General features: G+C 36.4%; 1 protein-coding gene across 5 annotated transcripts in view; it reads right to left on the bottom strand.

The window, feature by feature from the left end:
• The window catches only part of ZFYVE28 (zinc finger FYVE-type containing 28), a 191,581-nt gene that overhangs the window by 53,856 nt on the left and 116,676 nt on the right, over positions 1-21,049 (bottom strand). The window contains exons 9-10 of one of the 5 annotated variants that reach the window (XR_006353601.1): positions 4,283-4,449; positions 185-237 (exon numbers count right to left, since the gene is read on the bottom strand). The exons of 2 other annotated variants lie outside the window; for them this stretch is intronic. Coding sequence is in view for 1 of the 3 variants with exons in the window: in XM_043971656.1 (XP_043827591.1) it covers positions 18,668-18,731 (64 nt within the window). In the remaining 2 variants the exon portion in view is untranslated. Of the gene's footprint in view, positions 1-184; positions 238-4,282; positions 4,450-18,475; positions 18,732-21,049 lie in introns of those variants that run through there. 2 more of the 5 variants (XR_006353600.1, XM_043971656.1) reach the window with 2 other exon arrangements.

Below are 21,049 nucleotides of genomic sequence, written 5' to 3'. Positions count from 1 at the left end.
CATGCCTCTTTTCTATTTTGATTTTACATTATTACATACAAGCTTTGTGTATTTCTATTTACCATATTGAAGCAATACTTCAGTAGACAGGTGTGACCAGGGGAGGCAGGTCTACTTGATGAGTTAAGAGCATTTGTTTGGGATTCTATTTGCTTTCTAAACATCAGTACCTCATTTGGACCTTTGTAGCTCTACTGCTCAAGGGGGAGTGTCCAAGTTCCCAAGGGTATGCACCACCTGGAGAAACATGATAATGTTTCTACTTATCATTTTTATGGCACAAGGTTATTCAATTATATTAAATAATTATAATTATACTTGTAACAATAATGTACAATTATAATATTGCAAAGTGATTTCCCCATTTCCTTCTCATTGGATATGAAGATAGCTTCCATTTTCCCCACTATTAAAAATACAGCTCCTATTTGTCCAGTGAAATCTTTTCCCCCAGATCCATTTATAGGATATAGTCCTAGTTGTAGTAGTATCAAGATGTAGTGAGCTCTATAACTCAATAAAAATGTAGATTGTTTTCCAAGAAAGGCTTAAGCAGTTTATAGTCCTACTAAAATCAAATATTTTTAGATATTTTGCCAATCTGATGTATTAAAATCAATACAATAACATACCACTTTTATGCCACATTATTGTATTAATTTTAATTTTTGATCATTGCAGGAAGTAAATATTTTTTCAAATGGCTATTAACAATTTGTGGCTTTCCCCTATCAAAAACTGTATGTTCATGTTCTTTGATCATTTCTTTCTTGAGAAATGGGTATTATGTCTTTTATAGCAATGCTCTTTATTAATACCAGATGATAAATTTTTATCAGATGTATTTACTGTAAAGATTTTTCTCCATTTTTCATGTTTGAAATGGTTTTTAACATGCAAATCTATTTATTTTTGTATAATCAAATCCATCAATTTTGTTTACGATTTCTTCCACTTGTTTGATAAAAATTTTTCTCTTCCATATGAATGAGATAAATTTATCTTCTTTTTCCTCCCAATTTGTAAATTAGGTACAATAATTTGAAATAATGTATTCAATTGAAATTTATGGTAATACATGCATGGTGTTGGCATCTAATCTACTTTTTGCTGTACTGTTATCCAATTCTCCCATTTTAAAAAATAGGATGATTCCTTTCATTGGTGTTTTGTAATATTTAGATTCTCCGTTTCTGGATTCTCTGTTCTGTTCCAGTGATCTACTTTGTATTTTTTATACATTACCAGAGAGTTTTAAAAATTATTATTATATAGTAGATTTTGTTATCTGGTACAGCTAAAGTCCTTTTGCATCATTTTTCCCCAGTTTTACTTGACATTACTGGTTATCTGTTTTCTGTACAAATTCTGTTGCCCTTTTATTTTGTAAACCATTTCCTTTTGTAAGACTGAGTACTTCTTCCATAAATTTAACTACTATATTATTTGGTTCTTTTCTTTAAAGTCTGGTACTGCTTTACTGCAGTGTATAGGGTCTCAAAGACTATAGCAGTGGAGAGTAAGCTCTGGCAGGTCCTGCCAAGTCAGAAAGATTTCAAGTACAGAGCTAGTGAGTGACTGGATGAAGATCCAGGCTCAGACTGGAGAGGTTAATTACTAGAAGGCTGGTCACAATATGGCAACTTTTTGGGGGGGCCATAGTGGCTGGTTAAGCTATATTCTAAGGAGTGAGGAGATATGACCAGAATCTATGGAAGGAATAGCTACACAAATGAAAAAAGGGATCTTTGAAGTATTAAAATATTATTTTTACATGTATATTTAGGACTGATATGTCTCAATGCTTTCTTGTTTTGTTTTTGCAGGGCAATGAAGGTTAAGTGACTTGCCCAGGGTCACACAGCTAGTTAAGTGTCATGTGTCTGAGGCTGGATTTGAACTCAGGTCCTCCTGAATCCAAGGCTAGTGTTTTATCCACTGTGCCACCTAGCTGCCCCCTACTTCCTTGTTTTAACTTAATTTTGTCAGGTATTATCAATGCCTCTCCTGGATTAGTTATAGATTGATAAACATAATGCAACCAATTGATTTAAATCTAGAAATACCTTTTATTGCTCTCCATGCCTACAAGGTACTACTTCCTCACATAGTGTTCTTTTTTTTTTTTTTAAGTGAGGCAATTGGGGTTAAGTGACTTGCCCAGAGTCACACAGCTAGTAAGTGTTAAGTATCTGAGGCCAGATTTGAACTCAGGTACTCCTGACTCCAGGGCCAGTGCTCTATCCACTACGCCACCTAGCTGCCCCACATAGTGTTCTTTCTACCAATCACTAGCCCTGAATCTTCTCTGGAAGGAGGGAGATGCTATTCTTTGGATTATTACTACTATCTACTCTTAGTAACTCCCTATTACCCCCAGGATCAAATATAAATCCTGTTAGGCTTTTAAAGTCCTTCATAACTTAGCCCCTTCCTATCTTTACAGTTTTGTGGGGGTTTTTAAACACTCTACTCCTCCCAATGATATTGACATCTAACATGTCAGAGACAGGACTCAAACCCAGGTCTTTTTTTTGCTTCAAGGCTGGTTCTCTATCCACCATGCTATATTGCCTCTCAATCAAATTTAATACAACTGTAAATAAAATTCCTGTTTTGTGCTGTGAGTTGAAAATCTTAAAGCTCTCCCCCTTCCTCCTTTTGTTTGGTTCTGTGTTCAACTTTTTGTCCATCTCAATTGGCAGTCCAAAGTAGTGGGGTACCCCTTTAACTATGTGCTATAATATGGACAAGAGTCATTCTTCACCTACTTGGTTTTCCCTATTTGGATTTCTGGAATGATCTCTTATGAGTGACTGTAGATTTCACTGGGGAGGCCTGGCAAAATTCGGGAGTTCACTGCAATGGACACATGGTAACATACAAAAAGGAACATGTTGAGGACTTCACCATCTAGGAGAAATCTCACTTTTATCTAAACTTGGCACAGCACATTCTTTTTCTTTCTTTCTTTCTTTCTTTCTTTTTTTTTTTAGCACATTCTTAATGATAATGGTAAACATCTTCCTGTTCCAAATCTCCTTTGTTGATAAAATGAGGACTATTGAAAAAGTTATCTGTAGTTGCAGCTATTAAATAAGCTTGCATGATCTTAGCTATGCATCAAAGTCATCATCTTGGTGGACATGCTGCCTTGTAGAACTAATATAGAAGACTATCAAGGGCAGCTAGGTGGCGCAGTGGATAAAGCACCGGCCCTAGATTCTGGAGGACCTGAGTTCAGATCTGACCTCAGACACTTGACACTTACTAGCTGTGTGACCCTGGGCAAGTCATTTAACCCTCATTGCCCGCAAAAATAATAATATTAATAATAATTTTAAAAGGCTATCAAAGACATGAACCACTTGAAAAGAAGGTGGGGCTATCACTCCTCATGTGGAGAGAATAAGAGACAACAGGGACATTCCAAATGTTGAATTATTGTTAATGCTGTCCTCTCCCCTCCACCTCAGGAATCATTTTGTACTTATTTTGCCCTACTTTGTGCTTATTTATCTGTGCACATGTGTTTCCTCCAACTAGAATGTGAGTTTCTGAGAGCAGGAACTGGTTAGTTTTTTGACTTTGCATCTCCATTATGTAACACAGTACCTAGAACATATACATCCTTAAGAAATGTTTGCAGAATTTAAGTGGCACCCACAAAATATTAAGAGAACTAGGAGAAGCCCCTTGACATTTTTGGTGAGTCCTCTAGGGGATTTATGAGAAGAGCTGGACCAAATCTGCAGTTTAAAGAAGGAAGACATGAGTTGTGTATTAAGCTGGAGGAAAGAGTATCAATGAGATCACAGATCCAAGGATGGACATCACCTTTTAATATCTTTGTCAAATATTAGAACTTTATCTTGGGATCTCTAATACACTTTCTCCTTTCCACTTCCATTCACCTTTTTTTTTAACCTTTGCCGGCAACACCTTTCTGTAACATTATGTGATTGTTTTGGGGGTGAGAGGGGTGGATTTGGAACTCTCAGGGAAGAAACCACCTCCATCAGTGCATTCTGATAACTGTTTTGTCTGCCTAACCCTTAAGAGGACGCTTCCCACCTAGGGTCACATGATGATGAGTACTTGAATTCAGGTCTTCCCGATCCCAAGAATGCCTATCTATTTACTGTCTGTATTATACTACCTTTCCTCAACAATTTTCACATCAGAACACAATGCCTTTTTAAAATCCCCTTATCTAATGTTTTCATTTTTAGTTTCCAAACCATATTTGCAGGATAGTTTTATCTGTCTTTCCCATGCTCACCTTTGCACTGAAGTCAACGAATATCAAGTAATATGTTGACTTTGTTAGAAGGCTCTTGTTAAGTTCTTCATAAACTTTCAATACTTCTTCATCCTCTACAACAGATGTTGGTGCAAAAGCTGCAATTATCTTCATGGTGGTTTGTTTGTTTACGCACATTGTGAGCACTGCAAGGCAAGATGACCAAGTGTGCCATTAAATGATGTTTCTCGTTGCCTTTGAGGACATGATGAAACCAATTCTGCCATTTCCTTTACTTGACTCTCCAAGGAGAACCTGGGAGCCATTCTTTTATTTAGTGGCAATCTACCTCTTTATATCTTCTGATTTCATCATAATGAAAATGACTGCATGGATAAGTACCCCATTGTGTGTCAACTTGATGATTGTTGGGCAGAAACTGATCCACAATACCAATAATTTAATTAACTTGGAGAAGATCGATGATAAACTATAAGTTCCATGAGGGCAGGGATGGCATCTTATTTGTTTTTGCATCTCCCTCAGCACCTAGCACAGTGCTTTGTATACAGTAAGAACCCAATAAAAGTTTACTGAAAGTCACTTTAACTTTTCTGGGTTTTAGTTGTTTGGGGTTTTTTTCTATAAAATGTGGGTAATACCTTATCTGACTGAAGTCAAGAGGTTTGGCCGCACCTCCGTGATCAATGGGCAAGTCACTTTAATTGGCCAAAATCTTAGCTTCTTTATCTGTAAAGAGAGGGGGGTGAACTATTGAGATTCCTTTAATCTCAAATGGTCTCTGATTCTATGAAATCTACCTGCGACCTGGAGTAAATAGCTGAATTCATAAAACAAAAAGATTGGTTTTCAAACCTTTGAGAAAAGCTATTTTGGCTACCATTTGTCTCTGATTCTGGGGTCAATGTTCCTTTCTTGTTCCAAATTTGCTCATGAATTTGATACCATCGTCTGAGTTTAATCTTATAAACTGGCTTGCATCTTAAAGAGATAATTAAGTGGCCATTACAAAGGCAAACTATTAAAAGATGCTCCTCTACCAACACAAATATCAAAGACTAGGAGTCATTCCCCAGTGGATGTGATCAAATAATAATGAATAGTTTACAAGCAAATTGAAAGCTATTCCCAACCATACAAAATGTTACTCCAAATTACTACTTATAAAAGCAATGCAATTCAAAACAACTCTGAAATTTTACCTTACACTTGGCAAATTGGAAAAGATGACAAAAGATGAAAATAGTCAATGTTGGTAGAGCTGAGGGAAAGACAGGCACATTAAAAAAATACACTGAATTGGTCTAATGGTTCTGGGAAAGCATTTAGACTTATGCAAAGTAAGTGATTAAAATGACCATAATCTTTGACCCAGGCTAAGTGTATATCCCAAGGAGATTAAAGACATAAAGAAAAGTCCCATATACATCAAAATAATAGTAGTGGTACTTTTTGTAGTTATAAATAATTAGAAACAAAGTAGATGCCTATCATCCCCAGAATGACTACAAAAAATGTAGTTAGGGTAATAGAATGGTATTGTTCTAAAAGAAATGATGAATATTAAGTCTTTATATTATGGGAAGATGGGGCACCAGGATGTTGAGTATTCCTGATCCCCTGCAAACACCATGGCACTGGGACTCAGAGATGTACCACTCTACTAGGCCCTGGAAAGATTCATACCTAGATTCTACCATCCAATCCAGGAATCTACAGAGAGATCCTGGGAGTTCTACTGAGATCCTGGGATAAACAGGATACCAGCACAGCAGGAGGAGTGCAGGTGAGCCACTCCAGGAACCTCCGAAGCAGTCCCAGCATTCATCCTGTGCCTGAGCTTTCCCTGAGTGACTTTAATGTATTTGGGGCATATCTACCACAAACACTCCCTGCCAAAGCCAGGCAGATATTCAAGTTTTTCCCAAAGCTGTGGTTGGCTCCCTGAGTCCAGCTGAAGGAGCAGCCTTGGGGATCTGAGGAAGGAGGGGACAGCACAGAACTTTAGGAAACAGAGATAGATAAGTGATCAGTCCCAACAGGGCCCCCACCTAGCCCTGGCTTAGCAGAAAGAACAGCCTCAAGGTGTTCCAAGCAGGGCCTAATGGGGCCCAGTGGCCCCAGACAAAGGCCATAAGCAAAAGCTAGTCAAAACAGACCCTGAAGCCTGTGTTGGAAACACCACAGGACTAACTATGAACCAGCAATAGGAATAAAAGGTCCCAGCTGGAGCCTACATCAGAGAGAGGTCCTGAAGCCTGGTGACAAAAGGGAGCCCTCAGGGAGAGCCTCAGAGTTCTTCTCAGAACCAGGCATGCAATGCCCATACCATTCAAATGCCAAGTCTGACTGAAGCAAAGCAAGGCAAATTCCAGCTACCAGGATGTTTAAGGGATGCCCATGTTTAAGGGAAGACAAAGAGATTGCCAACATGAGTGATTTGAAATATGGTGCTGCCCTCAATGGATATAGGAAGTCTAGTGAAGGGGTAGGTTCAAGGAAGGAAGAGAAACACACTCAGTCATCTCCCCCATCTCTGGTTACAAGGATTCAGAGCTATGCCACTCCCAATCCCTTCTCTAGCCTGACCAAAGCTGCTACTATATATGGCATTCAGCTAATAGGGGACAGTGTAGCTGTACTACAGATGAATATGCTAGAGTTTCTTCCCTATAGTTCACAATGTGAGATGTGTAACAAAACAGAAGAAACATGAAGAGGTACCATGGTACATCATAAATACTTCTGGACTGGGAAGATCATAGCTTTCGATCTGGAAAGGTCCTTAGAAGTCAACTGGTCCAGCCCTTTCATTTTACAGAAGGAAGAAAATGAGGCTCAGAGAATTTAAATGACTTGCCCAAGATCATGGGAAATTGGCAGTCAGAATTCAAACCCAGGTCCGCAGACTAAGTCAACTAGGCCTGAAGATATATGACTGCATCCTGCCCTCTAAAACTTACTAGTTTTGTGATCATAGGCAAGTCATTTAACTATATTTAGCTTTCTCATCTGCAAAATAGGGATAAAAAACCTTCTTACCTACCTAACAGGGTGGTTGTGAACATCAAACTGAGTGATGTATGTAAAGTGCTTTGCAAACTTCAAAGTGCTACAAAACCTCAGTTGTTATTTTTATTACCACTGCCTTAAATTAACTTTAAATTTAAAATGTAATCAGTTATAGTCTAGTTAAATGATCCTTCCTTTTGTCATCTACTAGATTTTCAAATTGGGGACTTGTGAATGTCCGTCCTCAGGTTCCATGTTCAAACTCTGTGTAAACTCGATTTTAACCTCTTCCAAAACTAATGGAACAGTACTATTTTAAACTCTAGAACACACAAGAAAATACTTTTTCTTTAATAGGATGTGTTTGAATAGAATCTTTAAATTTCCTTGAAAATGAACCTTGTTCTTTTTTAAATCTGTGATTTTTAATTTAAAAATTAATCCATAAGGGGCAGCTAGGTGGCACAGTGGATAGAGCACCAGCCCTGGAGTCAGGAGGACCTGAGTTAAAATCCGGCCTCAGACACTTAACAATTACTAGTTGTGTGACCCGGAGCAAGTCAATTAAACCCAACTGCCTCACCCCCCCAAAAAAAAAATTAATCCATAAGCGTATCAAGCTTTAAAGAAGGGCCATCACAGTGAGAAAAATAATATAATTTATCAAACTTAAGCCCCAATCGATTTACCTTTAGTTTTGTTTTGTTTCACAATTTCCCTCGACAATTATGCTACAAGAGATAGTTGCAATTAAGCCAAGGTTCATTCCTTCCCAGCTCAGCTTTCTTTATCTGGTCCTGCTGAATTACCAGTCAGCCAGTTCGATGGGAATATAACCATGTCAAAAACTCAGAATTATGGCTGTTCTACATTATCAAGGAAGATGAGCTATAAGGAAAGAAACTGTCGTCGAAACTTAGTAGAAATAGTACCACAGACTTTCCCAGAGAATGGTAATATCTTTTCCTTTCCAAGATGTAAACCTCTTTTTAACTATAGAAAGAAATGCATGACAAGAAAACTTGGCAATGACTGAAATAAATAGATATCTTCAATAAAAAAATGTTATTAATTCTAAGATAATTTTAAATAATTTAATAACTTATTATTTTCAACAACAGTTAACAAGCACTTATTAAGCATCTTGTGTTCCAAGCACTGTGCTAAGAAGTGGGCATAAAAAGAAAGTCAAACACAGTTCCTGCCCTCAAGATATTATTCAAATTCAAAATATTTCATATATAAACTAAAATTTGCACCTACCAAACACAAATATTACACATACAGTTTATACTGTTGCACTATTTAAAATTTTAAAAAGAAAAATTCCAGAAAGTTGCAGAAAATGACAAGAATTGAAGTGTTTATTTCTTTTTCTTCATAATCGCTGTACTATCATAGTTTATTTCTAATTTATTGTTGACATACAGGAATATGTAGTACCACAGGAACTGAAGATCGGAACTGGGTCCAAAGTGATCTAGGATTTCAAAAATCATGAACTTACTCCTGAAATGAAATGAATGTGTGGAGCTGAGCTCCTTGGGTATAAGGAGCCCAGCTGTGGTCACGGCAGCAATCATTTACAACTTAGACCAACAAAGTATGTTTTCACGGACGAGTATTTCATCGACATTGTTTAACACTGCTAGCACAGAGTGATAATAGAAAGCAGGGAATACTTTTAGTTGGTTTTATTATTGTTCTTAAATTCTCTGCAGACAATGTGCCCCCTTGCTGCCTGCACCCATAGTGGACTGCTCTCATCACCTTGCCCTTGGTGCACCAAGCCACAAGTCTCTTCTGGTAATCCCAGCCATCTTCACTGTGCTATGTACAAACAGCAGCATAAAATATGGTAATTTCCTCATGAAGGTGCAAAAGCACCAGCTTTTCCAGAACTAAGATTAAAAGCATTAGGAACACTCATAGGAACTCAATGGGTTGAGGCTATTTACACATTTAAAAAATGCCAAAAACCTTTCTATTGAATTCTAATGAAGCTTGATAGTTTATTATATATTGAACTATGTTCAGACTTCTAGTGAAAACTGGAGTATTTTCCTTTATGTCACTGAAAAATCGCTTTCACAAGTTTGCAAGAGTCCCTTAAAATTGGGTTTTCAAATGCTGCCACATTGCACCATACACTTAACACAGATCGAATTCTTGGAAGAGAGTAAAAATAAATTCAATTGCATCATTATCAAAAGCGAAATCTGTAACAAGACAAATAAGTGCATCATTGTTGTTGTTCAATCATTCACTTGTGTCCAACTCTTTGTGATCCCAGAGACCGGCCTATCCACGGGGTTTTCTTGACAAAGATACTGGAGTGGTTTGCCATTTCCTTCTTCAGTAGATTGAGGCAAACAGAGGGTAAGTGACTTGTTCAGGGTCAAAGAACTAAATAGGTGTCTGAGGCTTCATTTGAATTCAAGTCTTCCTAATTCCAGGCCCAGCATTCTACCTACTGAACCTTCAAGCTGTTCCTAAACAAATACGTATATAAATAGAAAAAAAAATCTCATCTTTCTCATATGAAAAATGAGGGGGTGGAACTGGATGCTAAGTCTCTTTAAGGTACAGTAGAGACTATTATCTTACATTTGGACAAATATACTTCCCCAAGTAAATATGGTCCCCAAACTTTTGATTATGCACCCTGTCAGTAAAGAAATTTGAGACATGCACTACATATATGTCACCTTCATTTATTCATATACACATATACACGAACTATTACATTAATATTATGTACATTAGAAAATAGAAGTTAAAAAGATGAAATAAAGACACACAATATTTAAAAATAATTTTTATTTTGTTAATAGTTCAAAAAGTCTTTTTGTTCTCCCTAAAAATTATCAATAATATTGTTAGTGAGACCACTTTTGGATGCCATAATACTAAAAGTGAATATAGAGGTAAGGACATCCCTCTCAACCTGAGAAGTGGCTTAGCACAGTGGCTGGCACATAGTAGTCACTAAATAAATAATGGTTAAATTCCAAAACATTTTCGTCAATCATGGTTTTGCTGAAGTATTTTTCTTTTGGGCTACTTTCCTGTCTAATGGAAGGTCCTGAGATGTCTAAGCAATTGAATGTGTTATTTGCCTCTTTTATAGGAGCACAAGAATTTGGAAGCAAAACTAATTCTTCATCCATAAGGTCCACAGTTGGCTGCAGTGGGAGAGTGATTTTCTGACAAGCTTCTGAAGATCATGGCCTGAGCCTGTGAGCACAGGATGGTTGCCAGTAGCAGAGATCACATCAGAGAAAGAACTCAAAGGTCATCTCCTCTATGTCCTCAGTCCTTTGCCATCTTTTATTTCCTTGTTTGATCTTTGGAAGCTCTAGAGGAGCTGTAGCCCAGCCTGCCTATGTCAAACAGCAAGCCCACAACAGTCCCAATGTGGCTCAAACCAGATTAAGATGTCATTGGGAAATAGTTACCAAAATTTTTTTTTTCAAAAAACCATAGATAATATTATGATGTGGTTTTCTAAGTCACTGTGACCTGCAAGGATCCTTAGGTATGGATTATTGGCCCTCATTTCTATTTGAGCTTGATACCACTAGCTAAGACTAACTCAGTAGAAACATTAAATGAAAATGCTAGAAGCATTTCTTGGAGGTCAGACCAATGATTCAGTATGCCTAGAGGTCAGAGATCTATTTAGGAGATGAAACATTAGTGTCTCACTCTTTCCTATCAAACTGTATGGAATCACCTCCAGAGATAAAAGCATGACACTGAAATCTATGCCCTTCTGTGATTGGCTCAGATCAAATGCCAACATCTATTTGAAGTCCCACTCCCAATTATCTTATATCATCTATTTTGTATGCATGTATGTATTTACATACATACATTGTGTGTGTCTATATGTACATACATACATACACATATATATTAATATCTGTTTTTTGCAAAGTCTGGGGTAAGAATGAAAACACTTAAAAAGTGTCTAAAATGTCTAGTCTTGTGAATATTAAGTCAGTCAGAAAAAATGCAATAAAAGATTCTTGACAAAATATGATTGTTAGCATACTTGACACTAATATGATTGTCATGTGATTCTATTCATCCTCAATTAGCTATATTTTCTTCAATTTTTAAATACATATATTATTTACATCTGTTTATTGATGATATCCCTGTTTATCAATATCAGGTTCTTCAGAAAATTCCACTTTTTCCTCCTTATAATAATTCTTTTTCACTGTGTCTTTAGCTGAAATTTAAACTCAAGTCCTCTGATCCTAAATTCAATGTTTTTTTTCCCTTTTCTCCAGTACAACTCAGGGAAAATGTATTACTTCCAAGGATGTTACCATATATTGGGGCTAAGATGGTAAATAACTTTAACATAATAATATATATTGTAAGTTCTTGTAAAACTGCTTTAGTATTTAAGTAAAGTTTTGATTTAAAATCATTGCTATAGCAATTTGATGTCTCTAATGAAAAGAGTAGTACTTTTGTAACTTCTGGTACTCAGACAAAAAACATGTAGTCCATCTCTGGGTCTTATTTAAAAACCTTTCCAGCATGTGTAAGTAAACCTTTGATCTGTGGGGATAGCCCTTAAAAACCCAGGTTCAACTCTACTTCAAGATGTGGCATCAACTCCAAATTCAGGGGGGAAAAAAGAACTGTGGAATATAGATGTTGATTGAACCATACTATCTCTTTTGTTTTTGGTGCTGTTGTTTTTCTATTTTGAGGTTTTCCCTCATTGCTCTGATTTTTCTCTTATAACATGACTAATGCAGAAATATGTTTAATATTACATATACGTATGTGTATGCATATATATATATATATATATATATATATATATATATATATATATATACACACACACACCTATATTAGATTACCTGCTGTCTAGGGGAGGGGGGAGGGAGGGGAGGGAGGGAGAAAAATCTGAAATTGGAAAGCTTGTATAAACAAAAGTTGAGAACTATCTTTACGTGTAACTGGAAAAAAATAAAATACTTTATTTTAAAAAAAGATGTGGCATCAGAAGAGATATGACATTAGTAGAGATAGGACTTCAATAAAAAAATTAATAAATGGAAAGCCACTTTCCAGGGAACATGAGAAAGTGAATGGTCAAGAATCTGTGTTTGTTTATTACACCTTCTCTTTAGTAATGGCAATACCCTTGTCTGATGGGCATCATCATCCTACCTAAATATGCTGTTGTTTCTTTTGATGGCAAAGAAGCATGTTTAAATTATTCTTTATGGCAAACAATTTACAGTTTTGCAGAAATGCCTTTTATAATGTTTTATCAAACATATAGTTAATTAGATAAAGTGGTTGTATAAAGCTAATGTTTAAATTTCTTAATCTACTAATCAATTGTGTTATAATTCATAAGAAATGCAAATTCATCCATCTATATTATACTTTGAGAGCAAGTTAGGTACCTTAAACTTTTTAGGTCATTGGAATAACATTCTGTAAGGTCTTAAATGACTAGCAAATTTTCCTAAAGAGTCTTTTTCCCAGAGAGAACCTTATGCATTGAGAAGATGACTCATTAGCTCTATATTCTACCAAGGGAGGTTATAGCAATTTGGTATTTTGGTAGGAAGATATAATTCTTGTCAATGTCATCATCACAGTAATTATTTATGAAGCTTTGAGGTTGCTACAAAGCATTCTATAAAAATCATATTTTATAAGAATTATTAATTTGCTTCTATTCATTATGTAGCTCATTCCAACAAGAACAGTTGTAATTCTTAAGGAAATCTCATCAGAGAATATCTGAAAATGGAAAAACTGAATAGTTTTAAGGATTACAGTAATATAACCATACATTTTGGTTTCTTAAGCAATTAAAAGGCAATGTCAGTCATAAGGCTATAAAAGTTTTAGTATGGGAGACTGCATATTTTCCAGTGACTATTAGGAGGATTTCTCAACCTTCACAGTGAGGAGTCTTTCAACCTGTACTTCCTTATGTTCCATAAAAATTCTACTCAAGTATTTAATTGGGGTGTGGAGTATCTTGCTTATTAGGCTAGTACAATATGAGCTCTGTTAGATTCTGCCACACTAAAAAGGTTTGAGTATGGTTAGGGTGATAAGTTGATTCTGCTGTCCACGAACCTACCAAGGACAGTCACTAGTTATTACATTATTTGGCTGTGACAACTAATGAAATAAAAATACAAATTATCCCTCAGTCCTTGCTGCTTAATGACCAAAGAATTAACATATTATGACAAATGAACTCCATTTATATTGACATTCTTGTGATAAAAGAAACGAGGAGATAAAAAAAGAGTGGGCAAAGTTGGATTCATCGTATGACCAAAGGCAATAGTAATGGATTTTTTTGGGGATAATTGGCCTTCTCCTCTAGTAGTGCTCATGATAATCAAAAACCAAAAAATGCACTATGAAAATACTTGCAGCTCACATACTAGCATTTGTTGTAGGAAATAAAGAACAAGAGAATGCTGCAAAGGCTGGACAAGGTCTTCCAAGCCACATAAACACATACTTGGTGATTTCAGTAGACCAGTGCACACAAAGGAAGATGGTGAAAAGTATGTTGGAAAACATGGTTTGAAGTTAAGTACTGGAAAAGAACAAAGGCATATAGCTTAATAAGAGCCCCATGCTTATGGCTCCATTGAATGCATGCCTTCTTTACTCAGGAAGTTTGGAAGGGATTGAACATGGTGAGCAATGACCATCATCACAAACATTAAACAGTATCTTAGAGAAACAGTAGCTGGAAGACCACAGAACTTGGAGACAGGAGATTTGAATTTAAATCTGAGCTCTGACACTGGTTGTATGATCCTGGGCAAGGTAATTCATCTCCTCATTGCCTCAATATCTATAAACTGAGGATAATAATATCTATACTATTTACAAAAAGTAGTAAGTAGGAAAGAGGGTGGTATGGAGGGAAGGGAACGTGCTTTGCAAACTCCTAAATGGCTATAAAAGTGTGATTAAAACAACAACTACTACTACTACCAGGAAAGAAAGAACTACTCACTGTTCCAAGAGTCATATTATTTGTCAATTCTGGTAGTTTCATCACAGTGTGTTCTAACAAGGCCAAAAAATGGTAACAAGAAAAAAGGCAAAGACGTTGACCTTTATTGTGACCCTATCCTGAGGCAGTTTAATGGTATTTGGAGCCAGGTCCCTACTTCATTACCTACCTTCCCTATCTGATGGACCTAAGATAAAAAGGGGAGGGTCAACACTTGGCCACTTTCTGGCACTGGATTTGAAGGCCTTCTTTATCATAGAACATGTGGAACATTATCTCACATACCCTCCTTCACCTCAGTGTCAAAGAAAGGTAACCTCACCTCTGCCCTCTGTAATCACTAAATAAATACTCAAACATCAGGCCTCTCAGTGCCAGGAGCTGTCTAAAATCACTTCTTGATTTTCTCAACAGTTCTACTATTAAAGGTCTACTATGTACCAGGTACTGTGCCAGGTACTGGAGATACAAAGACAAAAATTAAACAGTCTTTGCCCTCAAGAAACTTATATTCTTTTGGAAACCTCAGATTCCAGGCCTCTCAACACCAAGAACTCAAACAGTACCAGACACTAGTCTTCACTAGTAACAAAATGCACGTACCACATTCAGGCTGTCATCTGAATGCCACTCCTTGAGAACAAGAACCATCATTGTTTGTTTTTTGTATCACCATGATATAAATGGGTGATACCCCGTCAGAGCAAACCTTTTGATGTTGTATTATACTTGACCAAGACTAATGACTATTTAAAATAGTTAATAGTAAACCAATAATAAGAATCACAGGGCCTTGTATTCTTAGTACCTTTCAGTCAAAATTTGTAAAGATGTGGTCTATTGCAAAATTATCATCTGTAGAAGCCTGCCTGTTCTCATTTCATCAAAAATGCCCTTGGTATGAGTGTATATTATTTACTGAAAGACTTTTTTTCTAGAGATAGTAAAACATGCATAAGGGTCAATAATTATTGGAGCTTTCTCAATCACCTTTTTTCAGTAAAAACATTTGAGATATTTCCATATGTTTGGTTAAGCCTCCTCTTTCAGATAATTATTATTTCACAATATGACAAATGATAATAAAAGATGTTATTTATATGCGACTTTAGGATGGACAAAGTTTATATATATGTATGCACACATATACACATATATAGGCAAAGTTAGAAAAAAGGAAATAGAAAATGTTGGAGGGGTTGGTGGAAAACAGGCACACTAATGCATTATTGATGGAACAGTGAATTGATATTCTGGAAAGAAATTTAAAAAACCCCCAACAACTTCATACTCTTTGACCCAACAATACTAGGTCTATACCTTAAAGAAATCAAAGAAAGAGGAAAAGGATCCATATATACAAAAATATTTATAGCAAATTTTTTGTGCTAGCAAATAACTGGAAACTAAGGGAGGTACTCATCATTTGGATAACAGATCAACAAATTATTGTGATGGCAAGAGTGGGGGGTTGGCTGGAGAGAGGCAGATGAGTCTGAATTAAAGCTCTTAATATTAAAGTTCTCTGGCGCTAATTACTGAGTTATTTATTTTTTAAACCTTTTGCAAGTGCTTAGTCTTCTGTTGTGGATTCAGCAATCATTACTCTCTATACTGCATACTTCTCTCCCAAAATGTCAGTCTTTCCCTGTCTATTGGATTCTTTCCTGCTACCTACAGAAGCACACAAGTCTACCCTCACCTTTAAAAGTTCTCACCAGGGGCAGCTAGATGGAACAGTCTTGATAGAGCATCAGTCCTGCAGTCAGGAGAACCTGAGTTCAAGTCTGACCTCAAACACTTACTAAGTGTGAGACTCAAGTAAGTCACTTAACCCTGAGTGGTAGGATACAACAAAAGTCACAAACCCAGTTGTGCTTTTTATCCAATCATCCTATTATTGGTAATAGATCCACGGAGTGCCATCGATAAATTAAAATGAGCAATTGAGGTAAAAAGAAATACATGCAAACACAAAGATGTGCTTAGTACATATAATATGTGTATATGTATTCGTACATGTATTTCATCTCTATCTAACCACTGTATCTCAAGACCAGTGACTAGAAACAACCTGCATATCTCAAAGTTATTGAATAAATTATGTCCTATCACTGCAATAAAATATTACATGCCACTAAAATGAACAAATATGAGGGAAAATTTTAAATTGTGAAAATTAAACTAAGTGAAGAAAATAGTAAAAAGGGAATAGTATAGACTGCCTAAAATAGTAAGAAAGAAAAAACACACAGAAATACAGAGATAAAAGGATGAAGAGACTGGAAGGCATGCAGCATGCTGTAACTCAAAAGTTGTTAAAAGCATGATGCATGAAGAAATTAATTTCTAATTGTAAATGTATATTGATATAGCCTGTTTTCCATTCTAGTAGGGAGTTCCCATGGATTACTGGTTTTAATGTAGGTATTTTGGAAATAAGTAAACAGTTAAGTGGTGTATCCAGAGGGCTGGATCAGGAATCAGGAAGTGCTGAATTCAAACCCAGCTTCATATACTTCTAGCTGTGTGACCCTGTCATTTCACCTGTCTGTCTCAGTTTCCTCCTTTGTAAAATGGGGATAATAATAGCACCTATTTCCTATGGTGGTTGTAAGGATCAAATAAGAATATTTATAAAGCATTTAGCACAGTGCCTGGCACATAGTAAGAGCTATATAAATGCTTCTCTTTCCATTCATTCAATTTTGAATCCCTTCCCCATTGTGAAAATATGAGGCTCTAAATAGCAATAATATAAATAAATAACAAGGTTTTCAAGTCAGCTGAGAACTGGAAACTCAGTTATTACCATGCTAACAGACAAACAAAAACCCAGCACAGAATCAATTAAATCATTTAACTGGAGCAGAAATGAAATGAAATAGGTATTAGAAACATCCTTAGCAACCATTCTCCAATTATGTGCATTTGTACTCCCCAGCACAGTCTAGAGAGGTTCTCAATTACAAATTGGGGGAAACAGTACAAAACCTTGGCATCCTTGAATCCTGTCACTTATAGCCACTGGACATCAATCTGACCTGGATGCAGTTTTAGTTATCTCTGCAGATCTGCTTCTTAGATCCTCATAATCAGCCAAGCTACCCCAAGGTCAATCCATGCCTCTGCTCCAGTTTGGCTCTCCACTTCAGACTTCTCAAGCACTGTGTCTTATCCTCTTTTTATTTATTTTTTTTTAAATGAAGCTCCCCCTTGGGTTCTCACATCTTCTTCCTTCTCTTCCCAGAAATTTCCATTTCTTCCCTTAATGATGGAATATCCCGTGTCCAGGGATCAATATAGTGGGAAATGGTTTTCTGTTTTGACAACTTGTGTTAGCCACACACTGGAGAATGCAGGCTTGCTATTGTCTAACCCACCTTTTTATCTGATTTTGTTGTTTAGTGAAAAATTCATAAGACATCATTTTTTTGGTTTGTTTTTGTTTTGTTTTTGTGAGGCAATTGGGGTTAAGTGACTTGCCCAGGGTCACACAGCTAGTAAGTGTTAAGTGTCTGAGGCCGGATTTGAACTCAGGTACTCCTGAGTCCAGGGCCGGTGCTCTATCCACTGTGCCACCTAGCTTCCCCAGACATCACTTTTTTTTTTTAAGGCAATGGGGGTTAAGTGACTTGCCCATGGTCACACAGCTATTAAGTGTCAAGTGTCTGAGGCCGGATTTGAACTCAGGTACTCCTGAGTCCAGGGCCGGTGCTTTAACCACTGCGCCATCTAGCTGCCCCTCAGACATCATTTTTAAAAACAACGCAATACCAGTTTTTTAGTACCTTGTCCAAAAGATCTTTGGTAAAAAAAAAATCTTTGGTATACTTCAAATTAATATCCATTTCAGGTATTTTTGCTATTTTCATTTTTCTTTATTTAACTATCTACTGGAAATACATTTCTCTATAGCTAGTAACAACATTTACCAATTTATGCAAAACATGCTATTATTCTTTAGCTTTTCCTCAGTTTCTACTCTGAAACTTCATTCACCAAACATCAGTGACTTAGAACAACATTTACTGAATCCTGAGATCTAAAGAAAGGCTTTAAATAAACAAACAATGGGACTAATTATTACACCTACTGTAAAACTTACATGGTGATGAAAGTGAGGATGAAGATTAACTTCACTGAAAGGTTAGAGGTCCAGTGCTGCTGTCACCTTAGAAGAAAAAGAACAGAGAGTTGTCATGTCAAAAAAAAAAGAACTACTCTTAAGAATTTTTAAACAATATTGTATTAAACCGTAAAGAGAAAAAGTAACTTACCAATTAGCTCTCTCCATTGGATCAAAAGGCCTTAAGTAGAAGCTACTCAAGAGTTGGGCCATTTGGGAAATTATTTCACTGGATCCTTTGATGCTGTTGATACTTACTAGTTTCTTGTTTTGAATCACTGAAAATGACCCTATAAATGATGCAATGCTGTTTATTGTTTCCATAGATATTAATATAGAAAGAGGTTTACATTATGGTTCATTCGTAGCTGTAAAAGATGAGTTTGATGTTCAGTGAAACCCCTGAAATGTTCTTCTAGCTAATAGGCCAAGGTATTAAAATATTTTTGAGTGGGAGATTAGTATTAACTGCAACAGTTATAGCCTTATTAGGATACTAAATTAGCTTTGACCTTGTTGAAGCTGACCACCTCTGTTGTAGAAACTAAATGAATACAATAATATGGGATAATATGAATTTGAAAAAAAAAGAACTGTTGAGGCTGAGTTTTCCAGTCAAATACTATAAATAACTGTGATCTGTGAAGAAGCTAAAGAAAATAAACTCTATTTCGAGAAAAAATTTACATTTCAATACTCCAAATGTCAACTGTTAACAAGAAAATTCAAATTTTGAATGGGATTAACCAGAACTCTTGCTGCTACTTGGGGTCAGCTCTCCCAGTTATCCCTTGCTGAAGGCTGTCTGCTTTTCACTGATAAGATAGTGTTTTAATAACACATGTTATCTGTATTTTCTTTGATTTGTACCAAATGGGAAACTTCAACTTCCTTCTGATTTCTTATCCTAACAAATACTAATAGTGCAGTATATATTGTATTTTAGGCTAATGTCAAATTAGTTATTACTTTTGAATTAGCCAATCATCTGTTTTCTCTGTTTAGTGGAAGTATATTTTTATTAGTGGAAATACAAACTGTACATTCCTATGGTGAACTTCTTTTAGGGCTGAAACTAAACTAAGTCTTCAATCCAAGCTGTGTACAGGTAATTAAAATGTATAATAAGTAATATGCCTATATAACTATATCAAAGTGTCATCCCCCTAATGTTGCTAATTGATTCTGCTATAGCAGGAAATTAAATGAGCGAATATTTGAGAGAGAATTAAGCTTAGATCTAAAATTGGCCATTTCAAATAATCAAAGGAAGAAAGCAGCATGTACTGTGTAAAAACAGCTAAACTTAAGAGTCAGAGGATTGGACTTCAAATTCTAGCAATAATAGTTACTATCTATGTGACCCTGGGTCAGTAATATAATATCTCTGACTCATCTACAAAATGAAGGCATTGGACCAGATGACTTCTAAGGTCAACTCCAATTCCCATGACCTGATGAAGTTTTATAATATTATAGTGAGGTTTGGTTATAATAAATATTTTATTGCAAAAAGACATTAGTTAGGGGGGAATGTTATGCAAGCAAGATATACCCATATTTGTAGCAGAGCTGAGAAATAATAGTAAGTGTTGTTAGCATGGCAGTTGAGTTGTGGTAATAAGAAGGCAGCAAAAGACCCAATATGAGCATCAGTCTCTCTTCCTCTTTAAGGCTTCCAGCTAGAAATGGATAAAACCAAAAAAAACTAAGAACCCCTCAGGCTAGTGTTTTTAAACCAGCTCCTTGGGCTACAACTGCAGAACTAAATGTGATAATAAAGGGAGAATAAAGTGAGGTCTTAGTGCTGCTAAGCAATTTAGCTCTTGAAGGGGGAAGATCATGGGTTCATAAATGGAGGGCTAGATGGGAACTTAGAGGCCAACAAATCCAAGTTCGTCATTTTACAAATGAAGAAATGGAGGGGCAAAGAGGTTAAGTGACTTGTCCAGGGTCACACAGTCAGTATGTGAGGTCAAGTTTGAACTCATGTCTTCCTGACTCTAGGCCCAGCACTCTCTCTACTACACCATAGTGTAGTAGTAGTGGTGTGTCCCCTCACATAACCCTCCATGTATCCCTTGTCTACATGTTTCTGCATTGGCCATCCCTTATGCCTAGGATGCACTCCTTCCCCAACTCCCCCTCACAGAATCCCTCACTTTTTACAACATTCAGCTCCCTTCTACACTTTCCTGATCCCCACCCCATATGGCCCTCCCTCTCTACATTGTATTTATTTGTATCTGCTTATTCTGTATAGACTCATAGACATATGTATACATTGTCTCCTCTGATGGAATATATGCTCCTTGAGTACAGGAGCTATCATTGTTTGTTTTTTGTATCACCAGTGCCTAATACAGTGTCTGGCATAGTAGGTGCCTAATAAATAAATGTTGATTGCCTATAGATAGCATTGCCTATATGGTCAGCATTTATGTTTTTCTGTATATACATTCTTGGGGAAATTGTATGATAGCTGGAATGCAAAATTTCGCACATGCACAGAAACACACACTCAAAGATCTCTTTGGGCAAAAATGACTTTATATCACAAGGTTAATGGCACCTGTGTCTTTGACAATGCCTTTTGAAACTCTTCACA

The sequence above is a fragment of the Dromiciops gliroides genome, chromosome 6 (genome assembly GCF_019393635.1).
Source record: "Dromiciops gliroides isolate mDroGli1 chromosome 6, mDroGli1.pri, whole genome shotgun sequence".
Lineage (NCBI taxonomy): Eukaryota > Metazoa > Chordata > Mammalia > Microbiotheria > Microbiotheriidae > Dromiciops > Dromiciops gliroides.
This window is presented reverse-complemented; position numbering and strand designations above follow the sequence as displayed.